This window comes from Pongo abelii, chromosome 8, assembly GCF_028885655.2.
Source record: "Pongo abelii isolate AG06213 chromosome 8, NHGRI_mPonAbe1-v2.0_pri, whole genome shotgun sequence".
NCBI lineage: Eukaryota > Metazoa > Chordata > Mammalia > Primates > Hominidae > Pongo > Pongo abelii.
The window spans coordinates 24737308-24761821 of record NC_071993.2 but is presented as its reverse complement, the minus strand read 5'-3'; the positions used below and the strand labels follow the sequence as shown (position 1 = coordinate 24761821).

General features: G+C 37.0%; 1 protein-coding gene across 3 annotated transcripts in view; it reads left to right on the top strand.

Annotated features, from left to right (window-relative positions):
• Window positions 1-21563, top strand: part of ARHGAP21 (Rho GTPase activating protein 21) — a 136001-nt gene extending 114438 nt beyond the window's left edge. For all 3 annotated transcript variants that reach the window (XM_054522088.2, XM_024253724.3, XM_054522094.2), the window contains 15 exons: window positions 961-997; window positions 3195-3320; window positions 4355-4639; window positions 7251-7315; window positions 7676-7812; window positions 8355-8497; window positions 9193-9348; window positions 9441-9519; window positions 10108-10181; window positions 10259-10348; window positions 13267-13392; window positions 13574-13615; window positions 13931-14036; window positions 15942-15973; window positions 19048-21563. In XM_054522088.2, the coding sequence (XP_054378063.1) occupies window positions 961-997; window positions 3195-3320; window positions 4355-4639; window positions 7251-7315; window positions 7676-7812; window positions 8355-8497; window positions 9193-9348; window positions 9441-9519; window positions 10108-10181; window positions 10259-10348; window positions 13267-13392; window positions 13574-13615; window positions 13931-14036; window positions 15942-15973; window positions 19048-20742 (3193 nt within the window). In that variant the 3' untranslated portion in view covers window positions 20743-21563. The remainder of the gene's footprint in view (window positions 1-960; window positions 998-3194; window positions 3321-4354; window positions 4640-7250; window positions 7316-7675; window positions 7813-8354; window positions 8498-9192; window positions 9349-9440; window positions 9520-10107; window positions 10182-10258; window positions 10349-13266; window positions 13393-13573; window positions 13616-13930; window positions 14037-15941; window positions 15974-19047) is intronic.
• Window positions 21564-24514: the final 2951 nt, after the last annotated feature.

The following is a 24514-nucleotide window of genomic DNA, read 5'->3' as shown; positions in this document are numbered from 1 at the left end:
ACTATTTTCCATTGTTCCAAACAAGGGATGGTTGGTTTCCATCTCTCAGAAATCAATGTAGTGCAGTTTTGAGACCTGCAAGTAATCGGTGCCCTCTTCTTTCTTCCTGTATCCATTGTTTACTTCACTGCAGTTAGCCACCCTTCTTTGTATAGTATAGTTCAGAGTTACAGTGACTTCTGATATGGTTGAAGATTGAGTTTGCATATCTGTTTCTGATTACATTGTTGTTTGAGGGGGAGGTTTCTGAGAGGAGAAAACAGTGACACCTTTAGTAACGTCTTAAAACTCTTAAGTTTCTTAAATGAATTTTGAGTTTAAAGAAAAGTTTATTGTCCCTTAATAAAAGTTAAATTATTTTCGATTACTTTAACATGAACCTGTCTCCTGAAGCGCTAAGCCTTTTCAGTGGCAACAGTTGTCCTTCTTTTTGAAAGCAGTCATAATGTGGTTGGAGTAGAAGAGTGAAGGGCCAGGACTGTCTGTAACTGCGCCCTCCCTGCCACATTTCCAGTTCAGGGTATCCACCAGCAGGATGAGTGAAGATGACAGGGAGCATCTCCCTGAAGCTGGCTGCTAATGGCAACTGCTTACTGATCATAATTAACGTCATGGAAATCCTTAATAAAGCATTGCAGCTACAGTTAACTAATAACATAAAACCCAGTGTTCAGCCTGAGTAGCTTTTTCTTTGATTAAAAAAAAAGAAAATCCCACACTTTAAGCAGAAACAATTTTAATTTACCAGATCAATTAAGAAAGTTTTAATTATTAAGTGGAACATTTTTTATAAAATTCGCTTTTTTTTTCCTCTTCCATTGAATAGTGGACATTTAACATGATAATGATGAAATGTCAGATTATTATTGAAAGATTAATTGTAATATTCAAATTATTCTTACATCTTTAAGATTTTTTTTGCACTTATTGAAAATATTTATATATTTTTTTCCCCAACAGGTCCTTTAAGCACGTATCTAGTCTGAAGGGAATCAAGGTTGGTATTAGAGTGTTTCTACTTACCTTATCTCTTCATAGAGAAGTACTTCTTTTACCCAGTAGACATTTAATATTTAAATATTATAATCTTTTATTCTGTAGGTATGTAATACTTGATATACATTGTGCTGATTTTTCTGACTTTATCAGTTCAAGGCCAGAAATCTAACTGCCCAGCAGTCCTTTTTGTATTTTGTTGTATGCTTTTCTATCCTGGAAATTATTTCGTGGCTTCCCCCCAACACCCCCACCCCACCCCTGTTCTCTTTCTTCTCCCTCCCCTCGTACTTCCCTGAAAACACAGAAACTATTAGACAGGAATTTCCTTATTTATCATCTCCAAAAATATCAGTTTCCTGCCTTTTTCAACCTCCACCTCCCGGGTTCAAGCGATTCTCCTGCCTCAGCCTCCCAAGTAGCTGAGATTACAGGCGCCTGCCATGCCTGGCTAATTTTTGTATTTTTAGTAGAGATGGGGTTTTGCCATGTTGGCCAGGCTGGTCTTGAACTCCTGACCTCAGGTGATCTGCCCACCTTGGCCTCCCAAAGTGCTGGGATTATAGGCGTGAGCCACCATCCCCAGCCAGTCCCCTGCCTTTATACCCACACTTGCTGCCTGCCTTATTCTTACCGTAAATATTGCTGTGCTTATACCATTATCCTATTAAAAACCAACCCCCACACTTCTTTGGATTCTCTTGCCTCTCACTTTCTCAGTGCCCTTCTGCACAGTCACCATTTTTCCAGTGACTCGTTCACTCACTGTTGTCTGCACCCATGTTCTATTTCCTACATTAAAATAGAAACCTTCCTGGAATCCACATCCTGCTTTATTGGCTACTCCTTTTCACAGCAGAACCCCTTGAAAAAACTATAGTTTCTACTTCTTCTCAGCCCACACACATCAGAACAACACTGACATTCAGGTTCCAAAACTAATGGTTAACCTCGGTTTTTAACTTCCTTGAGCCCTCGCTGGTATTCAACGCAATTTCTGGCTCTCTTCCTGAAACACTTTCTTCTGCTGGCTTTCATCTTGCCACACTTTCTTGCTCTTCTTTCTAACTGAAAGACTACTTCTCCATCCCCTCTGCAGCCTCTTTTGCTTCACCTGATATTTAAATGTTGGAATGCCTGGAGTTGTTCTGACCCTTCTTTATCTACCCCGATTTCCTCAGTGATCTTATGCAGAGGTCTCCCAAAGTTTACATGGCTATCCTTGACCTCCTTCCTGAACTGCAGCTCGTGTCAGCTGCCGTCACTTGGATGTTTAATCAGCAACTCAAGGTTTACGTGATGATTAGACCCCAGTTACCCCCAGACCTCCTTATCCCTTAGTTTTCCCCATCTCAATAAGTTCACTTCCATTCACCTTCTTGATGAAGCCAAGTATTTCAGAACTAGCCTTGTTTCTTCTTTTTCACTGTCCCCCATATCAATTCCAGACTACCCTGAATCTTCCTGTCTTCACCTATGCTACTTAAATCCAAGCTGCCATCATCTCTCACCTGGATTCCTATAGTCACAGCTCTTTTCACGCGTGTCCCTTTAGAATCCACTCTTGACAGAGTACTCAGAGTGAGCTTTGAACTGGGTGATCAGTTACTCCCCCGATTCATCACTTAATGCTTCTTTCACGCTTCCTACCATGGCCTAAAAGACCCTTAATGATCTAGAATTAGCTGTTTATTGATCACATTAATCAGTGAACATTTAAAGTGATGATGATATACAGTCATTAGCTATACATTCTCATCAAACTTCTCTTCCCTCTGACCTTTTATAGCTGGCTCCTTATTTTTCCTCCAGATTTCAACAAAATATTATTTCTTCAGAGAAGCCCTGCCACAGCATCACGTTTCTAGCTGCTTCTCAGCCATTTGTTATTGCATCTTGCCATTTTCATTCTTCAAATGACATAAATCACCAATCGATCATTTTCTCATTTTTCACTAAAATGTGAACTAATAACAGGAAAATTACACCATTTGTTATTTTTAATGGTTAAAAAATGATAGTCAATTCACATTTTTTAAATGAGACTAGAAATTTTTAAAAATATAAAGTTAGGATTTTTCAAAAATAGCCCTTCACTTGAAACATTAAATAAGAGTTTTCCACAAAGCAGTTTCCGTGTGCAAATATTTATAAAGGAAAATGTTGACATTTTGCTGTTTTCTTGGTCTTTTCTATAGATTGCAGACAGCCAGAAGTCATCGGAAGACTCTGGGTCCAGAAAAGATTCTTCCTCAGAGGTCTTCAGTGATGCTGCCAAGGAAGGGTGGCTCCATTTCCGACCCCTTGTCACTGATAAGGGCAAGGTAGTGTGTTTTCTAAGCCACCCTGAGTGTCCGAAATGCAGACCCTGACAAATAAACCCTAAAGCCTGTATACATAAAATGGCATGATACCCAGATTAAAGAGTGAAAAAAAACCATTTATAAATAGATAAAAGTATTCCTTAAAAAAATTCTAATTATTGCATTAATTTGGTACTTTTTTGTCCTGTGTATCAGCTACATGTAGAATATATTGTCTTACGTTTTGGCAATGTAAAGAGGAAATCTAAGTATTTAAAAAGGAACTCTGCTTTTCTTATTCGTTTATTAGCAATGGGTTATTCTGTTGTCCTTTAGGAAGTGGCAATTTAGTTTTAAATTTTTATGTCTCTTTTCTTAGTTTATTTTAAATTACCTTTATAAATTTGTTTCATTTTATTTTAAAAATATTAAGTTAAACAAATATAAAAATACCAATATATGCATCCAGTAGATTTCAACAGAAAGACTTTGCCATAAAATTTTTCTATAATATTTGGACAGCTTATATATAAGAACATTTTAATGCTGTCAGAAGAGTTTAAAAATTTTAAGAAAATTCACTTTGGATGTGGATAGGGTTGCTTAGCCATATAAAGTTGATGAACTCTGTTGATTAGTTATGTATACAATTGTTTGAGAACTCCTGCAGCATCTGTCATTTGTGTGCTCTAAGACGTAAGTCTTTCACTCAAAAGGCTTTTTGGACTGATTTTTAAATTTTCTATTCCGTTACTGTCTTTGATATATTTTGCTACATTTATTTTATTTGATTAGCTTTGTTCATATTGCCTTCCCAACTAAAGTTGGGATTTCACAGTCCTTGACTTTGATATGAATACACTGCCTAACTCAGTTTATGCTCCACCCGATTTTTATCCTTCCTCTCCTCACAAATAATGTAGTGAGCTAAATCTGCCACCTGCTACGGTAGTTATATGTAAATGCAGAGGAAGTGTTGCTTAATGTGCTTATCCTGTCACAAAGAAAGATTTGGCCAAATATTGACTATTAATGAACTGTCGCATGTTTTCTAGCGAGTTGGTGGAAGTATTCGGCCATGGAAACAGATGTACGTTGTCCTTCGGGGTCATTCACTTTACCTGTACAAAGATAAAAGAGAGCAGACGACTCCGTCTGAGGAAGAGCAGCCCATCAGTGTTAATGCTTGCTTGATAGACATCTCTTACAGTGAGACCAAGAGGAAAAATGTGTTTCGACTCACCACATCCGACTGTGAATGCCTGTTTCAGGCTGAAGACAGAGATGATATGTTAGCTTGGATCAAGACGATCCAGGAGAGCAGCAACCTAAACGAAGAGGTGGGTGTTCAAAGGAATGCTGGAGAAATCTGACCCTTTCACAACACTTTCTTACAGAGATCTAAGGAAGATGATATATCATTTTTATAAAAAATTATAATATGCTATTTTCATGTAAAACAGTTGATGAAAAGGAAAACTCAAACATACCTATTTTATATTTTCACATATTGGAAAATCACCATCACTGAACTAGAAGAATAGGTTATTTATATATGCTGTATACCTTCTCAGAAGCAATGAACTAGGAATGTAGTTATTCCAGATCCATTTCCATCTTTCAAAGACAGGATTGTTGTAGGGCTTAAGTTACAGTAAAAATACTTACCAGTATAAGTAACTATATAAATGCAGAGTGATACTGATGATTTTTGTTAATAGAACTATACAGTCAAGAATATGATATAGCCTACTGTCACACAATAATTAGTTTCTAAGAAAACTTGCATTTTCAAAAATCATAAGTCAGCTTTTTTTTTTTTTTTGAAACGAAGTCTTGCTCTGTTGCCCAGGCTGGAGTGCAGTGGCGCGATCTCGGCTCACTGCAAGCCCCGCCTACCAGGTTCACGCCATTTCTCCTGCCTTAGCTTCCCCAGTAGCTGGGACGACAGGCAGCCGTCACCATGCCCGGCTAATTTTTTGTATTTTTAGTAGTGATGGGGTTTCACCGTGTTAGCCAGGATGGTCTCGATCTCCTGACCTTGTGATCCGCCCGCCTCGGCCTCCCAAAGTGCTGGGATTACGGGCATGAGCCACCGTGCCCGGCCCAGCTTTTCTTTTTCGTGCACAACAGTGTTTAGGGATTTGAGAATTTACAGCTTATGATCATCAAGATATTTTTACAGTAGGAATTTCAATAGTAAAGATAGTTTTTAAAGTATATGTAACTATAAACTTTATCAAGCAAATCTAGCAATTATTAGGTCAGCATTTGCTCAAGTATTTTCTTATCATTAACACAGTTTTTTCTTCACTGTGTTCTCACTTTTCATGCATATTTATTATAACCAAAAAAGGGGCACAAAGTTCTCTTTTAATACTCAGGAATGCCTATATTAAATGTAAACTTATGCAAATTATGTTCTAATTTAGTCATTTCCATTATATCCAATTCAAAGTATTAAAACGTATACCATAGGAAAAGTGTGCTTTTTTCCTTTGGTAGTTTACACTCTGCCTTGTTTGTGGTTAAAAAAACACCAGATGTTTATCAGTGCAACCTATGTTGTACACCTACCTGCTATACAGAGAGCATCAGACCTGAATTTTTGCAAAATAAGCGGGGAAAATAAGAACTTAGATGTGGATTTCAGCTTTAAGTAATAGTTCAGAGGAGTTCATGTAACAGGCACCTACTATGTGTCAGGCATTCTCTCAGGCAGTAGACTGTCATTGTTAAAACTCCTTCAGATGACTTGTTCTGTGACACATAGTGGCTGTTTGGTGGCTTGAATGAGATAATGCATATGAAGAATGCCTGCCAAGTAATAAACATTTACTTAATGTGAGCTATTATCATCACCATCTAATCTCAAGTCACAGGTACACAAGTATTTTCCTCAGTTTTATAGATGAGAAAACAATAATTCACTGAGCACATACCATATGGCAGATACTATTTTAAACATTTTACGTGCATTAATCTCAGCAACCATATGAATGTGTCCTATTATTATCACCACCATCCTACAAATAAGGAAACTGTGGCAAAGAGAGGCTAAATAATTTCCCTAAGGTCACACAGTGACTTAAGCATCAGGGGTAGGATTTAAATCCAGGCAGTCTTATTCTAGATCTTAATCATATGATCTCTCTGCTGATAAGTTGGAAGAGTCTATTTAAATTCAAGATAACTTACTCCCATATTTAAAGACTGTATTCTTTGTAAACTGTATCATCATTTACTATAATCAAAACGAGGCAAGTTAAAAAAAATTGAGAACCCCAGTCAATATCAATGTATAATTGGAATGAATAGGAAAAAAAGGATCACTTTATGGTCATTTCTGGGTTTACCATATAGCATTTCATACAAGTTAACTCACAGAGGTTAAAAAAAAAATCAAGCAAATTTTGAGCTTTTCTCTTTTTTGTCTTCTGATAATGTAACTGCCATTTGTGATACTAGTTGATCCTTGGTTTCACTGTCCTTAAAAATTAGTCACTAACAAATTCTGGCAGTCTGTTTTCATCTTTTATCCACCTATATGATTTGTTTTTCTTTTTGAAGAAAAATCACTTACATGTATATTTCTTAAATGCTGATCATTCTTTCTGGTATTAGAGAAAACACTGGCTGCTTCCTAGTCATTTATTTTAAATGGACAGATCAATTCAGTAAGTATTGAACACGTGTTACTTGCTGGTACTATCCTAGGTATTGCATGGATACAGAAAAGAAACAAAACCCTTTGGCAGTGTTGGGAGGCACTTGGAACATTTGTCACACGGTGATGTTGAATAGAAGCTTTGAAACAGCTCCACTGAGAACAGATGATAGTAGTGTTTGTGTTAAATAAGCAAAGCAGTACAATAGAAAGCCTCAAAAAAGTAAGGATCACTTATTTATGTTTAGAATTGATTTTCTAATTTTACTTTATTTATTCTGTAGGACACTGGAGTCACTAACAGGGATCTAATTAGTCGAAGAATAAAAGAATACAACAATCTGATGAGGTGAGAATCCCACCTTGCCTGCAGTTAATTTGGATATAAAATCAGTACAGTCTTCCCCCTTATTTGCAAGGATACATTCCAAGACCCCCAGTGGATGCTTGAAACCTCAGATAGTATCAAATCCTGTCTACACTATATTTTTTCCCATATAGTAATGGACGGATAGTGTATGCAGGGTGGCTACTCTGGATGAAAGGATGATTCTTATTCTGGGCAGGACTAGAAAATTGAAAGCTTATGAATTGTTTATTCCAAGAATTTTCCGTTAATATTTTCAGACCATGGCTCACCACGGGTAACTGAAACCATAGATAGAGGGGGCTTACTGTAATTATTAACAAATGTCATTTCCTTCAACAGCAAAGCAGAACAGTTGCCAAAAACACCTCGCCAGAGTCTCAGCATCAGGCAAACTTTGCTTGGTGCTAAATCAGAGCCAAAGACTCAAAGCCCACACTCTCCGAAGGAAGAGTCGGAAAGGAAACTTCTCAGTAAAGGTATTGATGTTAGCTTTCTAACAAATAAATATGATGATTTAAAATTGGCATCGTAGAGGTACGTTTATGTTTACTGTACCATTTCTACTGACCAGGCCCCATGTCAACTAGCTCAAAATTCATAGTAGGCTTGGTCTGGGCTCATTGGGCCTTTCCCTTTGTGAGGCCCAAGACACCAGCTTCATTATAAAGAGAAAGTGAGGGAAAATACAAACAATCCTTAAATCAGAGACATTACAAATTTAAATGACTCGGAGGATTCAGGTCCTATCATTTTGAAATAAAACTATTATTTTTCCCTTTGTTGAAGTCTCACTATAAAGATGACACACTGATTCTATTTTTTTTTTTTTTTTTTTGCTGTTTTAAAGAAAATTATAGCACACATTGTAAAAGAATGATGTAAAAGTTAAATACAGGATGTATTATTTATATTACAGGACTTGGATTTATGTAAACATCGATAAAGTGTTCTTAAAGTCATGATTTAGACACTCATTTCCATTTTATTATGTTGTTTTATTTTGACTGGCAATCAAAAGATGATACCAGTCCCCCAAAAGACAAAGGCACATGGAGAAAAGGCATTCCAAGTATCATGAGAAAGACATTTGAGAAAAAGCCAACTGCTACAGGAACTTTCGGCGTCCGACTAGATGACTGCCCACCAGCTCATACTAATCGGGTAGGAGACACCAGCCCACCGGATTTCCTCAAGTCATTAATTCAGTTTTGATTATAATGGGATCTGAGTATATAGCCTTTCAGACAACAGAGACTGTCAATCTATTTTCCTCTTCATAGCAGACCTTAGTTTCCCTAAGTATTTCTGACTGGTAATGCTTTTTTTCTAATGTATTGACTCTGAAATTGAATAATTATTCAACCATTAGGAATTTGTCTGAAATGGTAAGAATTCATCTTCAAATCGTGTTTCTGCTCTTAGCATCTTAAACAAGGATGAGAACAAGGACCTGATTAAGAAAGTATAATACATGTAAATGTATGTGCATATATTTAAAACACCCATGCCAGGATTCGTATCATGAATTGATATTACTCTCTCCTCCTCCTCCTCTTTTCTTGACTCTTTATTCAGCGGAACGGTTTCCACATTCTCTTTACCTATTGTTACTTCCTTTTTAGAATGTTATCTCTCTGGGGGTCCCTCTCTTTCTCTCGGTCTATTTGTTTTCTTCTTACTGTCTCAAATATCTCTTGCAGGTTTTATCTATTCCCAGATCTATAATGTCTGTATTCTTTATATTACATAACAGCAATTTATGTTTCCTTTTGGATGAAAGGGGCATTTTAGCTGTGATACACAACTACTAAACATTTGTGCTGCATTAAGTAAAATGTTTATTTCTTGTTTTGCAGTATATTCCATTAATAGTTGACATATGTTGCAAATTAGTTGAAGAAAGAGGTCTTGAATATACAGGTATTTATAGAGTTCCTGGAAATAATGCAGCCATCTCAAGTATGCAAGAAGAACTCAACAAGGGAATGGCTGATATTGATATACAAGATGATGTAAGTTTGCTTATTTGAATAACTGATCCTTTTTTTTTCCCCTTTGGTGCAATTGGATATGAAAATACTATATTTCTATTTTGTACACCTAGAAATGGCGAGATTTGAATGTGATAAGCAGTTTACTAAAATCCTTCTTCAGAAAGCTCCCTGAGCCTCTCTTCACAAATGGTGAGTTAACTCCCATGAAAGATACCAGATGAAATGGTTCAAGTTACAATTGGAAAACCATAGAATATTAAATTGAACAAGGACAAAATGTCTTTGTCAAAGGAAACAGGAGGCTTTGTTTAGTTCTCCCTCATATATTAAAAACATAAAAATTATTTAGGTTCAGTGAAATATGTATTATCTTGTTCATATATGTTTGCAGCCAAATTAATATTATTGTTTCCAGTCAAATGGCTTCTGACATCATAAGGTACAATGAGTAGAAAAATGTTTTTTCAGTCAAGCCAAGTATTTAAGTGCCATGTCAGACACTTTACTAGATGTTGTTGGAGGGTGGGGTAGGAATGGACGGGCTGTGTAAATATATAGGATGGTTCCTGCAGGGAACTTACATTTTAGAGATTTACATTTCAAAGACTATTAGAAATCTTTCCTATGTTGTGGTTTAAAATTGATCCTTAAAGGGAAACTAGATTACAATTCACCTAGGCAATTTAAGATAAATTTGTTTTATTGTTCTTGTCGTCAGATAAATATGCTGATTTTATTGAAGCTAAGATAAATTTGTTTTATTGTTCTTGTCGTCAGATAAATATGCTGATTTTATTGAAGCCAATCGTAAAGAAGATCCTCTAGATCGTCTGAAAACATTAAAAAGACTAGTAGGTATTATTTTATATTTTGGGGGATACAACTAAAATTCAGCCTCTGAATCCATCGTGAAAATAATCTGTTTCAGATTCACGATTTGCCTGAACATCATTATGAAACACTTAAGTTCCTTTCAGCTCATCTGAAGACAGTGGCAGAAAATTCAGAAAAAAATAAGGTATGTAAAATGCTTATTGAAGAAATGTACTTTTAGTGGCTTTAGTTTAAAAGATATGCTTCATTACTTCATGCCAAATAGTCAATAAAAGGTTTGTAATTCAACATCAAACTGGGTAAGTCCTTCTTAAAATTGTTTTTAAAAGCAAACGATCCCAAAATACTAGTTGTCACCATTTTAAAAGGATATTTTAAAAGATTTCTTTTATGGTTATTCAGTAAGAAAAATGAAAAAGTCAGAAATTCTACTTCTCTGATTTTTTAGCTGCATATCAGTGTTTTGAAGAGGTAACATACGCATACGCTACAACAGTCAAAAGGCCAAATAGAATACAGGGAAAACAGACATAAACAGATAAGTCATTTTCATTCCTTTTAACACCACCACATTTTCTTTGTCAAACACAACAAAATATATTCTTTATATTGTCTAATATTCAGTTCGCATTCAGTTTTTTTCTTTTTTTTTTTTTAAATTATATTAGAGACAGGGTCTCACCATGTTGCCCAGGCTAGTCTCAAACTTCTGGGCTCAAGCAATTCACCTGCCTCCCAAAGTGCTAGGATTATAGGCATGAGCCACCATGCCCAGCCCCATTCAGTTTTTCTTGATTGTAAAAGTGTCTTTGTAGGGTTATTTGCTGAAGTCAGTATCCAAACAAGGTCTACACATGGTATGTGGTTGACAGGTTGTAGTCTTAACTTAGTTTTTTGATGATTATTGCCTAAATCCATTATATCATCAGAGATTGTAAAATGATGATTTTCTAACTCAAGGGCATTACTTCTTAAAGTACTGAAGCAGTCGTTTTAATTTCTGGAGAAGAAAATAAAAGAATACCACAAGCTCAGGAATATTGCTGACACTCTTTTCTGAGTGATTTTTCCTTAAGGTAGAGAAAGATAGATCAGTTTAGTGGCTGTGCATGTTGTGGAAGTTGTAAGGATTGATTATGAGAAGAGTGCAAATCAAGAAGCTTACTTCCTTCAGGTGCTCAATTTCCTCCATAGTGATAGGGCTACAAAATGGTTAGGAAAAAAAAAAGAGAGAGAGAAAAGAAGTGAAAGCCTAGACTGTTTCCAGAAATTCATACCGTAGGAGCCAAAGAGTTTTCAATATAATTGTAGCTGAAATAGTCTCTAATTAATTTCAGTATTTTCTGAAATCTATTACATCATTCATCAGTTTTGCTGAATGTTAGGAGTACTGTTGGTCTAGTTAATTTAGAAAGCACTGAATGAATCTTTAGCATAGGTCTTTACTGAAAAATTTTTTGTGTCTTTAATATAATTACACTGAATCTTGAAGACAAGACAGGGTATGGTATTTTATGGAATATCTTTCAAGAAAAATAGAATTTTTAAATTTATGAATAAACTGTAGACTATTTTTACCAGTTTTATGTAGGAACCAGCTGAAACTGTTTACCCACATAAAATATTATGGTGTATACATATAAATATTAATGTATGTTATCATTAGTCTAAAAACATAAATCATAGTCAAGAGTCTAGTAAAACTTTTACATAAGGCATTTGAGATGGTAGACTTATGTTTTTTGAGCCACCAGCACCAGCACAGATTTAAGAGTAGGATGAGTACATATTCTAGAGGGAGACCAGAAACATTTCTGGGTGCCCACACATAGTTTGTTTCTACCAAGCCAACTCTCTAGAAAAATCCTGACTTCAACACAATTTCTTCTTATTCCTCTGCACTGATGGTGTCGTTATGTGTGTCTACACTAGTTAACAAGTTAGTTAGGTGTGCAGCAGTTGCTTTTCTTTTTTTTCGAGTTTGGCAGTGATTTTTTACCCCCCCCCGGGATGTTATTAGGGTTGATTAAAGTTATTTTAATCAAATACTGAATTCAAAATATATCAGATACTATAAGATTTAATGCAGGAAAACAAAAGATCCATACCTTTGACAATCTGATAATTAAACAAGGAATACCAAATATGGAAATTAATGTAGCTTCAGAAGATTGGTTTCAAGTAAAAATTGGTCAGAAATAATATTTCCAAACAAACATTGGGTGTTTGTTTACACATTAGTGATTTTGATGTACTAGAGGGAAAATCTGTAACCTTTCATGTATTTTTAAGCACTTCTTCCACTTTCATTTCTGAAGGGGAGGGAGTTTTTTGTTTTTTTTCTTTTTTTCTTCAAACAGGATCTTACTCTGTCGCTCAGGCTGCAACCTCGACCTCCTCCCACCTCAGCCTCCGGAGTAGCTGGGACTACATGCACACACCATCATGCCTGGCTAATTTATTTTTAGTAGAGATGAGGTCTTGAACTCCTGGGCTCAAGCAATCCACCTGACTTGGTCCCCAGAGTGCTGGGACTACACGTGTGCCTGTAATCTTTTGCAAGTTTTTTTTCCTTTGATTTTTAACATTTTTATCAGTTAATCCAGCTTTGGTAACCCTCGTTTTGAACCAAATCAGTTGTTTTCAATCAAAGACTTCTTGGAAAAAAATGAATGCTAATTATGCATTGCACATTATCATTAATGCAGAAAAAACGTTTTGTACACATTTGCTTTGAAAATCCTAATTAGGCTACTTGTGGTGGCTGACCCTTGGAATCACAGCACTTTGGGAAGCTGAGGCTGGAGAACTGCTTGAGGCCAGGATTTCGAGACCTGCCTTGGCAACATAATAAGATTCTATCGAGAGTGCAGTAAGCTGTGATCATGCCACTGCACTGCAGCCTGGGTGAACGTGAGACCCTGTCTCAAAAAAAAAAAAAAAAAAAAAAAAAATCTTGCTAGAAAGCATTATTTTTTTAATCTACATCAAAGCCATTTTTCTGTTTATTCTTTCTTTTTCATCAAAAATCCTACAATGGGAATTTCAGCCTACTTCCTTAAGAAAAATTCTGGTATTTCCCAGTATCATCCCTTCTTTCAGATGGAACCAAGAAACCTAGCAATAGTGTTTGGTCCCACCCTTGTTCGAACATCAGAAGACAACATGACCCACATGGTCACCCACATGCCTGACCAGTACAAGATCGTAGAAACGCTCATCCAGCACGTAAGTTCATGCTTATCTCTGCAAGAAAATTCATTTTCACGGGCAGCTGCTATTTGGTCAGACAGAGGTTGGTTGTAATATTTTTCCCTAAGAAAATTACCCTTTTTCTGTACTATCCTCCAAGATCTCAGTATATTTAAAGGCTTGTTTAATTTCTCTTCTCACCTTTTTTAAATTTTAGCATGACTGGTTTTTCACAGAAGAAGGTGCTGAAGAGCCTCTTGTAAGTATTGTCTGTCAGCACTTGTACTCAGTAGTTTCATTTGGGACACAAGATCCTGGCGCGCCAACAATGTCAACTTCCTGCTTTGTATGCTATTGTCCGCTTTGCGCCCCGGAAGCAGGTCTCTAGCTCAGTTTCTGATCTAATGAATATACAAGTACGGTGCTTATTTTGCAGTTAATTATGCATAAACAATGTAAAAACATTAAGCACAGGTGCTTTACTTAGTAATATGTCTTTTACTAAATGTTGTTTAAATTTTAAAGAAAGTATCTTTGAAGAGATGATGAAGAGATCTTTGTTTATTAACCATAGACAACAGTGCAGGAGGAAAGCACAGTAGACTCCCAGCCAGTGCCAAACATAGATCATTTACTCACCAACATTGGAAGGACAGGAGTCTCCCCAGGAGATGTATCAGGTAACTCTTGCCTGGGCAGTCTTGACCTCTAGGCTGAAAGCTACATTCTTACAATATGAAAGAGCAAATCAATCATAGTGAATTGTTACTTATGATTTTTTTCTTTTTCTCTTCCTTTCTGCTAATAAAAAACCTTAATCTTCCTTTTCCAATTGATCTGAATTATCTTCCAGTGACTCTAATGCCATTGGCAGTGCATGCAGTTGTAATGTTTGTCAGAATGGAACTATGAGGGAAATGAGCATGCAAACCACTGTTTTGTTCTTCTTTTTTTTTTTTTTTAAATTCACAGTTTCCATGTAATAGTCATCACAAGGTAAAACAGATATATGCTACTGAGTATGTGGTTGCTGTGATGGCAGAAAGTAGGATCTGGGCTGTATAAGCAGTTCTTATTCTTGAGCCAGGAGTTCTGTTTAAAAGCAGCAAGTTAAATCTGTTGAACTGGTAATGGGCACCATTTTCATAAATACGGTGTATTATTTGTCACAGTAAGAAGCCAGCCTATTTGACATTTATTTTCTTCTGTTTCCTGTTGCCACCCTAATGCTTGGTTAAGTATTAGTTCTTCTAGGCTCTTTTGATGAAAGCTTTCTCCTGCCAAACTGTTGCACTAATCTAGCATGTTGTTTTACACAATGTTCTCCCTTTGTCTCTAGTTCTTGTTTTAGTCCTAAAGGGTTTTTTCAGCTCTTACTGACACAGGCAAATCTATACTGATGTTGAACAGGCGAAGTGGGAGGAGTCTATCACACGGTAATGTCACTAGTGGATTCTGTGATGTCCCTGATGGACAGCTGGAACTGTAGGAAGAAGGAGGACTGTTGTCCACACTGTAGCTGCCTTGTCTGCAGAAACCCCCGATTCTTGTAAATGCAAACATAGTTGATCTGTGGTGTAAAGTTTCTCTTAAGATTATTGTAAACAGATCAATACTACTTTCTTAAAAGCTTTTCTGCTGTTTCTTGTTATTTCTGAAGCAGACCCTGAGGAGAAATAGCATGGTACGGTCTACCAGTTCTTAAAGTCATAAAGCATTTAGCCATGTGTTCAAAGGGGCGTGGCATGGGGCTCAGCTCAGTAATTCTGAAACCCAATTTCCCTAATGTTGAAAGATGAAACTTCAAAATTGGTATTATCCTGAATATTGCTAGCCCCTTCCTACCCTCTTTATAATTGTATAATCTGAGTTTTTGCCAGACAGTAAAATTATGGTCTCCATTTTTCCATTTCCATAATAGCATTTGTTAATAGATAATTGCAAAACTGGTAGCAGTTTAACTAAACTAGTCAAAAGGATCCCTCACTGCACTGCTATGGAACTGGGGTCTGAAGCACAAAGATAAACATTATTTAATGTAAAACCAAAGTGACCTGGAAGCAAGATTATCTTAATGCCTCTTTTGCATCCATACGCATACAGCATAATGCTTAGAAAATTTAAGTCTGACAAAAATCAACATAAACATGCCAGTATGAGTGTCTCAATTGTAGCTAGGGCGGCCAACACTCTTAAAAGTTCTACATTGTGTATCAGTCTCAGATACAGGATGTGGTACATTAAAAAAAAAATGATTACACTGTCCTGAAGCTTCTTTATTGCTAGATTTACTATTTAGAAAATCTAATAAACACGAGTATTTCTGTTTTTGTGTAGCACAGGGCTCCTTTGCCATTTCTGTCATTGAGCTGGTTCTGCCTACAATTCACAGCATCCCTTCATGGCGGTGGCTTTCTGTGGTGCAGCTTGCATCTTTGTGAGCTCTGACTATCCACTGTGTTCTATTGTTTTGAGTTTTGCTTTCACATTTTGTTCTGTGCCTGTCTTTCCATAAGTTTTGCATTGTTTGTGGAAAGCAGTAAAGATTGGCTAATACTGACCATGTTTTATTTAACTTTTCACAGATTCAGCTACTAGTGACTCAACAAAATCTAAGGTAAATTGTTTCATACAATTTGAAATATTTTAGGGGGGAATTGTTTTTTGGCTGATTGTTGTGGTTGATATACAAATGGATTCCTCTCTGTGTCTAATGAGACAGAGCAACAAAGTATAATCAAAAAATTAATTCATAAAACAATGTATGATAAGAAGAATACTAGATTTTGAGTTGGAATAAGAACTCAAAAGTTCATATTCTTCTCATTATGCAGTTTTAGCATAATACAAAGAACTAGGCCATTCTTTAATGTGAAAATTAGGTCCTAACATATACAGAAGTGAATAATAAAATGAGAAGCCTCCCTGCACCCATCTTCATCTCCAGTAATTATCAGCACTCGGCCAACTCTGTTTGCTCTGTATGCCGACTGCTTCCCTCCCTCTAGGACCATCTTTACACAAATCCCAAACATCTTATCATCTGTAAATATTTCAGAAATATCACTTTTTTGTTATGCAATTTTACAGACAGTATAGTCTTGCCTTTTCAGTGAAATCACTAATAATATTTTTACACAATCTGTGTTCCCTCAATCACACAACTTTTTGAGTAGTTTGTGGGACGTTTATAGTTCTTAGAAAGTTTTTTGTTGAGTCAATGGATCTAAATTTTGCTCTGTTTGAGGCAGTAGCAACTGGAATTGTCAGACTTCTTAAAACATTGTTATGTTTTGTAATGAGACATGAATTTTACATATCATGTTTAAATATCATAATAGGACTCCATATGATTAAATTATAATTCTTACAAAAATGTTCTATCATGTCTCTGTTACTTGTGATGTTCATCTTTTTGCCCAGCTTTTTATCTTGAAAAATGTTAAACCTACAGAAAAGCTGCTAAAATAATAGCACCCAAATCCTTCACCCTACATTCATCAGTTGTAAATTTACACTTTTGTTCTGAATCATTTGATAGTTACTTGTAGACATAACACTACTCCTAAATACTTCAGCATGTATCACCAGAGAACTGGGGCATTCTCCTATATAATTACAATGTAATGTTCATACTCAGGAAACTAAGGTAAGTACAACACATTATTATCTAATGTGCAGTTTTTATACAGATTGTCCCAGTAATATTCTTTACTTCCTTATACAGAATGCAGTCAAGGATCATTCCTTGCATTTCTTTGTCAAATCTCTTTAGACTTCTTTAATCTAGAACAGTTTCCTTAACTCTATTGCCAGCAGATGAGATTTTGAACCTGAGAGACCTGTTTGAAATCCCTGCTTTTCCCTTCTCTAGATGCATTTTTCTTAACCTGTTATTACAGTAGCCTTTTCATCTTATCCATAGTGGTGTTATGCCATGCCTGTAATATAATGGCTATCCCAATGACATGATTAACTACTTCTAACAGTCTCTGTAGAAAAGTAGAGTAATTTGCCTCAACACATATATGATCATAGAATTGTAAAGAGGACCTTAAGGAAATCTGAAAGCTTCTCGCCACGGAATTGAGATGTTTAAAAGTGAATCCCTTGCTCATACACAGCAAGCTGGAGAGGATGGACATCAAGCCCAATTGAGAGCCCAGTCACAACCATTATCCCCTACAGTCTTCAGCACAATGTGGGGAAATGTAAATAACCATTAGAAATGTGCTGGATAATTATGAAAGTCTTTATAACTTTTATAAAAACAAAGTTCTGTTCATCTGTGATTTCATCTTGGCAAATTCTTTCATAGAACAGCCTACATTTTTACTTTAAGACTTTAAATAGAGCAGTTTTAACTTGTCTTAAGATTTGTAGGCAATAGAGAAATATACTGTCTGCTTCTATTACTCAGCATACCTCCTGCCTACCTGCTTGTCTTAAAAAGTGTGTGGTAAACCAGCAGATATTTAGGAAGAAACTAATAGTTGCAATCAAGAACCTATTATATCTAGTTGCAGTGGCTCATGCCTGTAAATCCTGGCACTTTGGGAGGCTGAAGTGGGAGGATAGCTTGAGACTAAGGCTTCTAGACCAGCCTGGGCAACATGGTGAAACTCCATCTTAAAAAAAATTTTTTTAAAGAACCCATTATACATAGCAAATAACTTTCCCAATAACAGGGCACTACACTGTTTCTGTGGTAAGGAATTAATTGTACCTATGTTAATTGATCTTTCCTTTCTACCTTCCTGGGATGGGTTCTCACTCTGTCACCCAGGCTGGAGTGCAATGGTACCTTCATGCCTCACTGCAGCCTTGACTTCCCCAGGCTCAGGTGATCCTCTGACCTCGGCCTCCCAAGTAGCCAGGACCACAGGTGCGTGCCACCATGCCCAGTTAATTTTTTGTAGAGATAGGGCTTCACCATGTACCCTAGGCTGGTCTCAAACTTCTGGGCTCGAGCAATCTGCCTGCCTCAGCCTCCCAAAGTGCTGGGATTACAGGCATGAGCCACCACGCCTGGCCTGTTTTTTGAATATTCTAATTCCATTGTTACCTTGAGATAAATGAAGACATTACCAACCTGATTTACTTAAGGCAGATCCTTGAAGATCCCGCCTGAATGAACTAGTGGAAGACCAGAGTTCCCTTATCTCAATGAGCTTATCTGATACAGTATCTATATCATGTGGTCTGATACAGTATCTATATCATGTGGTACCTGTAATTAGAAAAATTAAAGTCAGTCATAAACATTTAATAACCTATATCAGAATATGATGTTTGACCGTGTCACAATATTGTTTAACCTATCCCATGCCTCTATTCCAAATGAAGGAAGTGAAGAATGCCTGGGCACTGTGGAAGGAGGGAAGGTCAGGTGTTTGGGGGGATTTTGATAGGAATCGGCACTAAGCACAGACTATTTTCCTGAAAGGCAGATGTGTATGAGCTGTGGCTTGGCAGTTAAATACCATGAGGCAAGAAATTGGACTCATTAAATAAAAATTTGACTTTGGTTCAAGGTAAAAAGAGGTATAAAAAAAAGCTAATTGCACTGTTAATGCTTCCAGAGCTTTAGTATATATAATTTGATAAGAAATATTTGGGAGACAAGCTTGTCAGAAAATGAACTCAGCTACATTCTTATGCTCAGAGTCTTTCTTCTCTCTTGCTTCCCAGGGTTCTTGGGGATCTGGAAAGGATCAGTATAGCAGGGAACTGCTTGTGTCCTCCATCTTTGCAGCGGCTAGTCGCAAGAGGAAGAAGCCAAAAGAAAAAGCACAGCCTAGCAGCTCAGAAGATGAACTGGACAATGTATTTTTTAAGAAAGAAAATGTGGAACAGTGTCACAATGATACTAAAGAGGAGTCCAAAAAAGAAAGTGAGACACTAGGCAGAAAACAGAAGATCATCATTGCCAAAGAAAACAGCACTAGGAAAGACCCCAGCACAACAAAAGATGAAAAGATATCACTAGGAAAAGAGAGCACACCTTCCGAAGAACCCTCACCACCACACAACTCAAAACACAACAAGTCACCAACTCTCAGCTGTCGCTTTGCCATCCTGAAAGAGAGCCCCAGGTCACTTCTGGCACAGAAGTCCTCCCACCTTGAAGAGACAGGCTCTGACTCTGGCACTTTGCTCAGCACGTCTTCCCAGGCCTCCCTGGCAAGGTTTTCCATGAAGAAATCAACCAGTCCAGAAACGAAACATAGTGAGTTTTTGGCCAACGTCAGCACCATCACCTCAGATTATTCCACCACATCGTCTGCTACATACTTGACTAGCCTGGACTCCAGTCGACTGAGCCCTGAGGTGCAATCCGTGGCAGAGAGCAAGGGGGACGAGGCAGATGACGAGAGAAGCGAACTCATCAGCGAAGGGCGGCCTGTGGAAACTGACAGTGAGAGCGAGTTTCCCTTGTTCCCAACAGCCTTGACTTCAGAGAGGCTTTTCCGAGGAAAACTGCAAGAAGTGACTAAGAGCAGCCGGAGAAATTCTGAAGGAAGTGAATTAAGTTGCACCGAGGGAAGTTTAACATCAAGTTTAGATAGCCGGAGACAGCTCTTCAGTTCCCATAAACTCATCGAATGTGATACTCTTTCCAGGAAAAAATCAGCTAGATTCAAGTCAGATAGTGGAAGTCTAGGAGATGCCAAGAATGAGAAAGAAGCACCTTCATTAACTAAAGTGTTTGATGTTATGAAAAAAGGAAAGTCAACTGGGAGTTTACTGACACCCACTAGAGGCGAATCCGAAAAACAGGAACCCACATGGAAAACGAAAATAGCAGATCGGTTAAAACTGAGACCCAGAGCCCCTGCGGATGACATGTTTGGAGTAGGGAATCACAAAGTGAATGCCGAGACTGCTAAAAGGAAAAGCATCCGGCGCAGACATACACTAGGAGGGCACAGAGATGCTACTGAAATCAGCGTTTTGAATTTTTGGAAAGTGCATGAGCAGAGCGGGGAGAGAGAATCTGAACTTTCAGCTGTAAACCGATTAAAACCAAAATGCTCAGCCCAGGACCTTTCCATCTCAGACTGGCTGGCCAGGGAACGCCTACGCACCAGTACCTCTGACCTTAGCAGAGGAGAAATCAGAGATCCCCAGACAGAGAACCCAAGCACACGAGAAATAGCCATGACCGACACACCTTTGTCTCTTCATTGCGACACAGGCGGTTCTTCCAGCACCTTGGCTTCAACAAACAGGCCCCTTCTTTCCATACCACCACAGTCACCTGACCAAATAAACGGAGAAAGCTTCCAGAACGTGAGCAAAAATGCTAGTTCTGCAGCGAATGCCCAACTTCATAAACTGTCTGAAACCCCAGGCAATAAAGCAGAGTTTCATCCCTGTCTTTAAACTGGGGGTATGTCCACTCTAGCAAGTAAAAAAAAACTACTGTTACACGTTCCAGTAACTCTGTCAATATTTTCTTGTATCAGAATTGTTATTATGCAGCCTTCATTTGGGCTGGTTTCTTCATTTTGCACTGTGAAATAGCTTTACAGTGCATGACTACAGCCAGAAGAACATATATATATATATTTAAAAATATATCGGATAGTTGTATACAAATGAGCAAGGTATTTGTTGCAACTTACTACATAGCATATACCCAAAATCACTGAAGAAAATCGCTGGCATCAGTGTGCAGCAAATTTGTTCTTTTGGTTTCATCACTAACAAAAGTGCCTCATCATAAAAATACAGTTGGTTTTTAATCATAAAAATACAGTTGGTTTTTAGGGTGCCATATTGTTAAAATTAGATAACTTACATTGAATAAACGAATGCGTTTTATTGGTAACAAATTTCATTACATTTACCAGTTTTAACACAGGTGGATACAGAACTTCCATTCTTTAGTCATTCCAGGTGGATCTGAGTTTTATATTCAAACTTTTAATACAGTTTTTGAGTTTTGTGTGACTTGAATTTTTAATCTTTCTGTAAAATACGTAACTTAAATGAACATATTAAATGTGTATCTTTTCTTCAGATACCAGATTTGATATAAATGTTGTAACATAGGTGTGTAGATAGTGGATCCTGGATGGAACTGGCTTCTTTATCGAGAAGAATATAATTCTGCATGAGGACTTAATGAATCCAAACCTGTGTCATGCCTGTGTGCATACCCAATTAAACACTGGAAATAAAAATTGTTTTGGTGAATTTTGCATGGCTTGAAACATGTCATCCATTTATAACTACCTTACATGATTAATTGGTCGTGACTTTAAAAAGGTACCTACTATATTTATTTATACATTCCATCTTCTCCTCTTTCTTGCTGTGGTGGGTAGAGACTCTTACAGATGCTTACATTAGCCTAACCTCACTTGTCGACAGATGTATTTAACTCTTCTAGCTAAAGTAATGCACGTTAATGACCTTTTCGTGAGTGAAACGAACATGAGTTTGGAGTCAGTCCAACTCTACCTAGATATGTGAACTTGAACACATCATTTAACTCCTCTGAATTTGTTTTCTCATATAAACAGTTACAGTAATACTACCTATTATAAGGGTGACTAGATTTAAATGAGATACTGTTCCACTTAGAGTGCCTGCCACACACTAGTTTCAAAACAGAACAAAGCTATTGTTGGAAGTAATGGTTACAAAAAAATCTCAGACTGTTAAGGCTGAGAAGGACCTTAACAGTCATCAAATCCAGAGATTCTCAACTGTCAAACCTGATACTTTCTTAAAAGTATTTTGAAATTTCCCTTTTACCATCATGAAATGAAATTCATAATATATGTAAATATAACTTTATAGTCAGTATATTAAGATATAGACCATAATCCCCTATTATAAAAGAAAAATGAAAGGGATTTATAATAAAATAAATTTTTCAATATGCAAATGCTGAGGTACAACTACATCATGAAAATAATATAATGGAATAGTCAGATGTTTGCTCCAATATATAGAGTCACTAACAATGGTAACTACACATGGAGATGGTACCATGAATAGTTTGCTGCTGGCGATGAGATTTTACTAAGTAAGAGTCATGCCCAGCTTTTAAAGTTTTGAACAAAACAAAGCACACGCTTGCCTTAGTTTACATGAGGGGGAGTTCTTACAGTGTATTATTAAAACTGTCAAAAACACTTTTTTTACTTATATGTTTTAAAAGTTACTTTCAAGGCTCAAATAGTTTTATGTTATTTGTTCTTGCTCCTAATTTTTTTTTTTTTTTTTTTTCTTTTGAGACAGAGTCTCACTCTCAGTCTATTGCCCAGGCTGGAGTACAGTGGTATGATCATCACAGTTCACTGCAGAGCTGCGACTGACAGGCACGTGCCACCATGCCCAACTAACTTTTTTTTTTGTATTTTTTTGTAGAGATGGGCTTTCTCCATGTTGCCCAGGCTCATCTCAAACTCCCAGGCTCAAGCGATCTGCCCGCCCCGGACTCCCAAAGTGCTGGGCTTACAGGCATGAGTCACCACGCCCAGCCTTTCTTTGGCTTTAATTTGCTGGACTTTTTAATTTCTTGAGATGATTGCTTGGAAAATTGATTTTTAGTTGTTTTCTGATATCTTCATTTTAAGGCTATATGCTGTATTTTTATTATCATTCATTTCAAAATGCTTTCTAGTTTCCATTCTGATTTTTTTCTTTAACCTGTGAGTTATTTAGCAATGTATTGCTTAATTTCCAAACATTTGAAAACTTTCTAGTTATGTTGACTCCAGCATAATGTTACATTATCATTAAACATACATTTGAAATTGAGACATCCATTTTGACCCACTGTATGGTCAATTTTGAGAAATAATACATGTCTACTTGAAAAGAATATGTTTCTATCCTTACTGGATGCTTTTTATTTGGTGTATTAGGTCAAATTTAATCATGTTTTACAGATCTAGATCATTATAGATTTCTTACCTGGCTCTTACCAGTTCCTGAGAAGTGATAGAATATTATGATATGAATGTAGATTTGCATATCTTTTGTGTCAGTCTTTTATTTTGAAGTTAGTTTACTAAGTGAACATAGATTTAGAATTGTTACGTCTTTGTGGTAGATTGACCCTTCTATTATGAAATGTCCTTCATAATCAGTCTCAACCAAAGCTTTATTGCCTTAAAGTATTTTATATATTAATGTGGCTATATTAGTTACTTTTGGTTAGTGTTTGCATAATACATCGTTTTCATCCATTTTAATCCTTTTGTATTTTTCTCATAACAGCATATAGATTTTCTTTAAACGTAGTCTCTTAGTTGGAATATGTAACCCAGTTACATTTAATATAATTATTTATGTGTTTGGATTCACATCTACATCTGAACCATTTGTTTTCTCCATGACCAGGGCATTTTACCTACCCTTTTCTCTTGTTTCTTGCCTCTTTTGGATTAATATTTTTATTATACCATTTCCTCCTTCTATTAGCATATTTATATGTTCTTTTCATGGACATCCTTGACTTAACCGGATGTAATCTAAATTGGATTCTACTTTGTGTGTGTATTTTTTTTGTAGAGACCAGGTTTCGTCATGTTGCCCAGGCTGGTCTCAAATGCCTGGGCTCAAGCGATTTGCCTGTCTTAGTCTCCCAAAGTGCTGGGTTTACAGGTGTGAGCCACTGCACTGACCTGGCACATTTGCAGCTTTACTAGGTTTTGTCAAATTAATCTCCAGAGTTCGCCGGCCAGTGTACGAGGATTCTCATCTCTTCACTTCCTCAAGGACAGTAGGTACTGTCAGTGTTTAAAAATTTTGTTTTTAAAACAAAGTCGATGGGTGTGAGATCTCTCACTGGTTTACATTTCCTGCATTACTAGGGAAGAGACCACGTTTCAGATGTTCATTGGCTATTCTGGTTTCCAACTGAATTAACTTTTTTTATTTTTATTTTTTTGGAGACGACAGTCTCGCTCTGTCACCAGGCTGGAGTGAAGTGGCATGATCTCAGCTCACTGCAACCTCCACCTCCCGGATTCAAGCGATTCTCCTGCCTCAGTCTTCTGCGTAGCTGAGATTACAGCCACGCGCCATCACACCTGGCTAATTTTTTGTATTTTTAGTAGAGACGGGGTTTCACCTTGTTGGACAGGCTGGTCTTGAACTCCTGAGCTCAGGGAGTCCTCCGCCTCAGCCTCCCAAA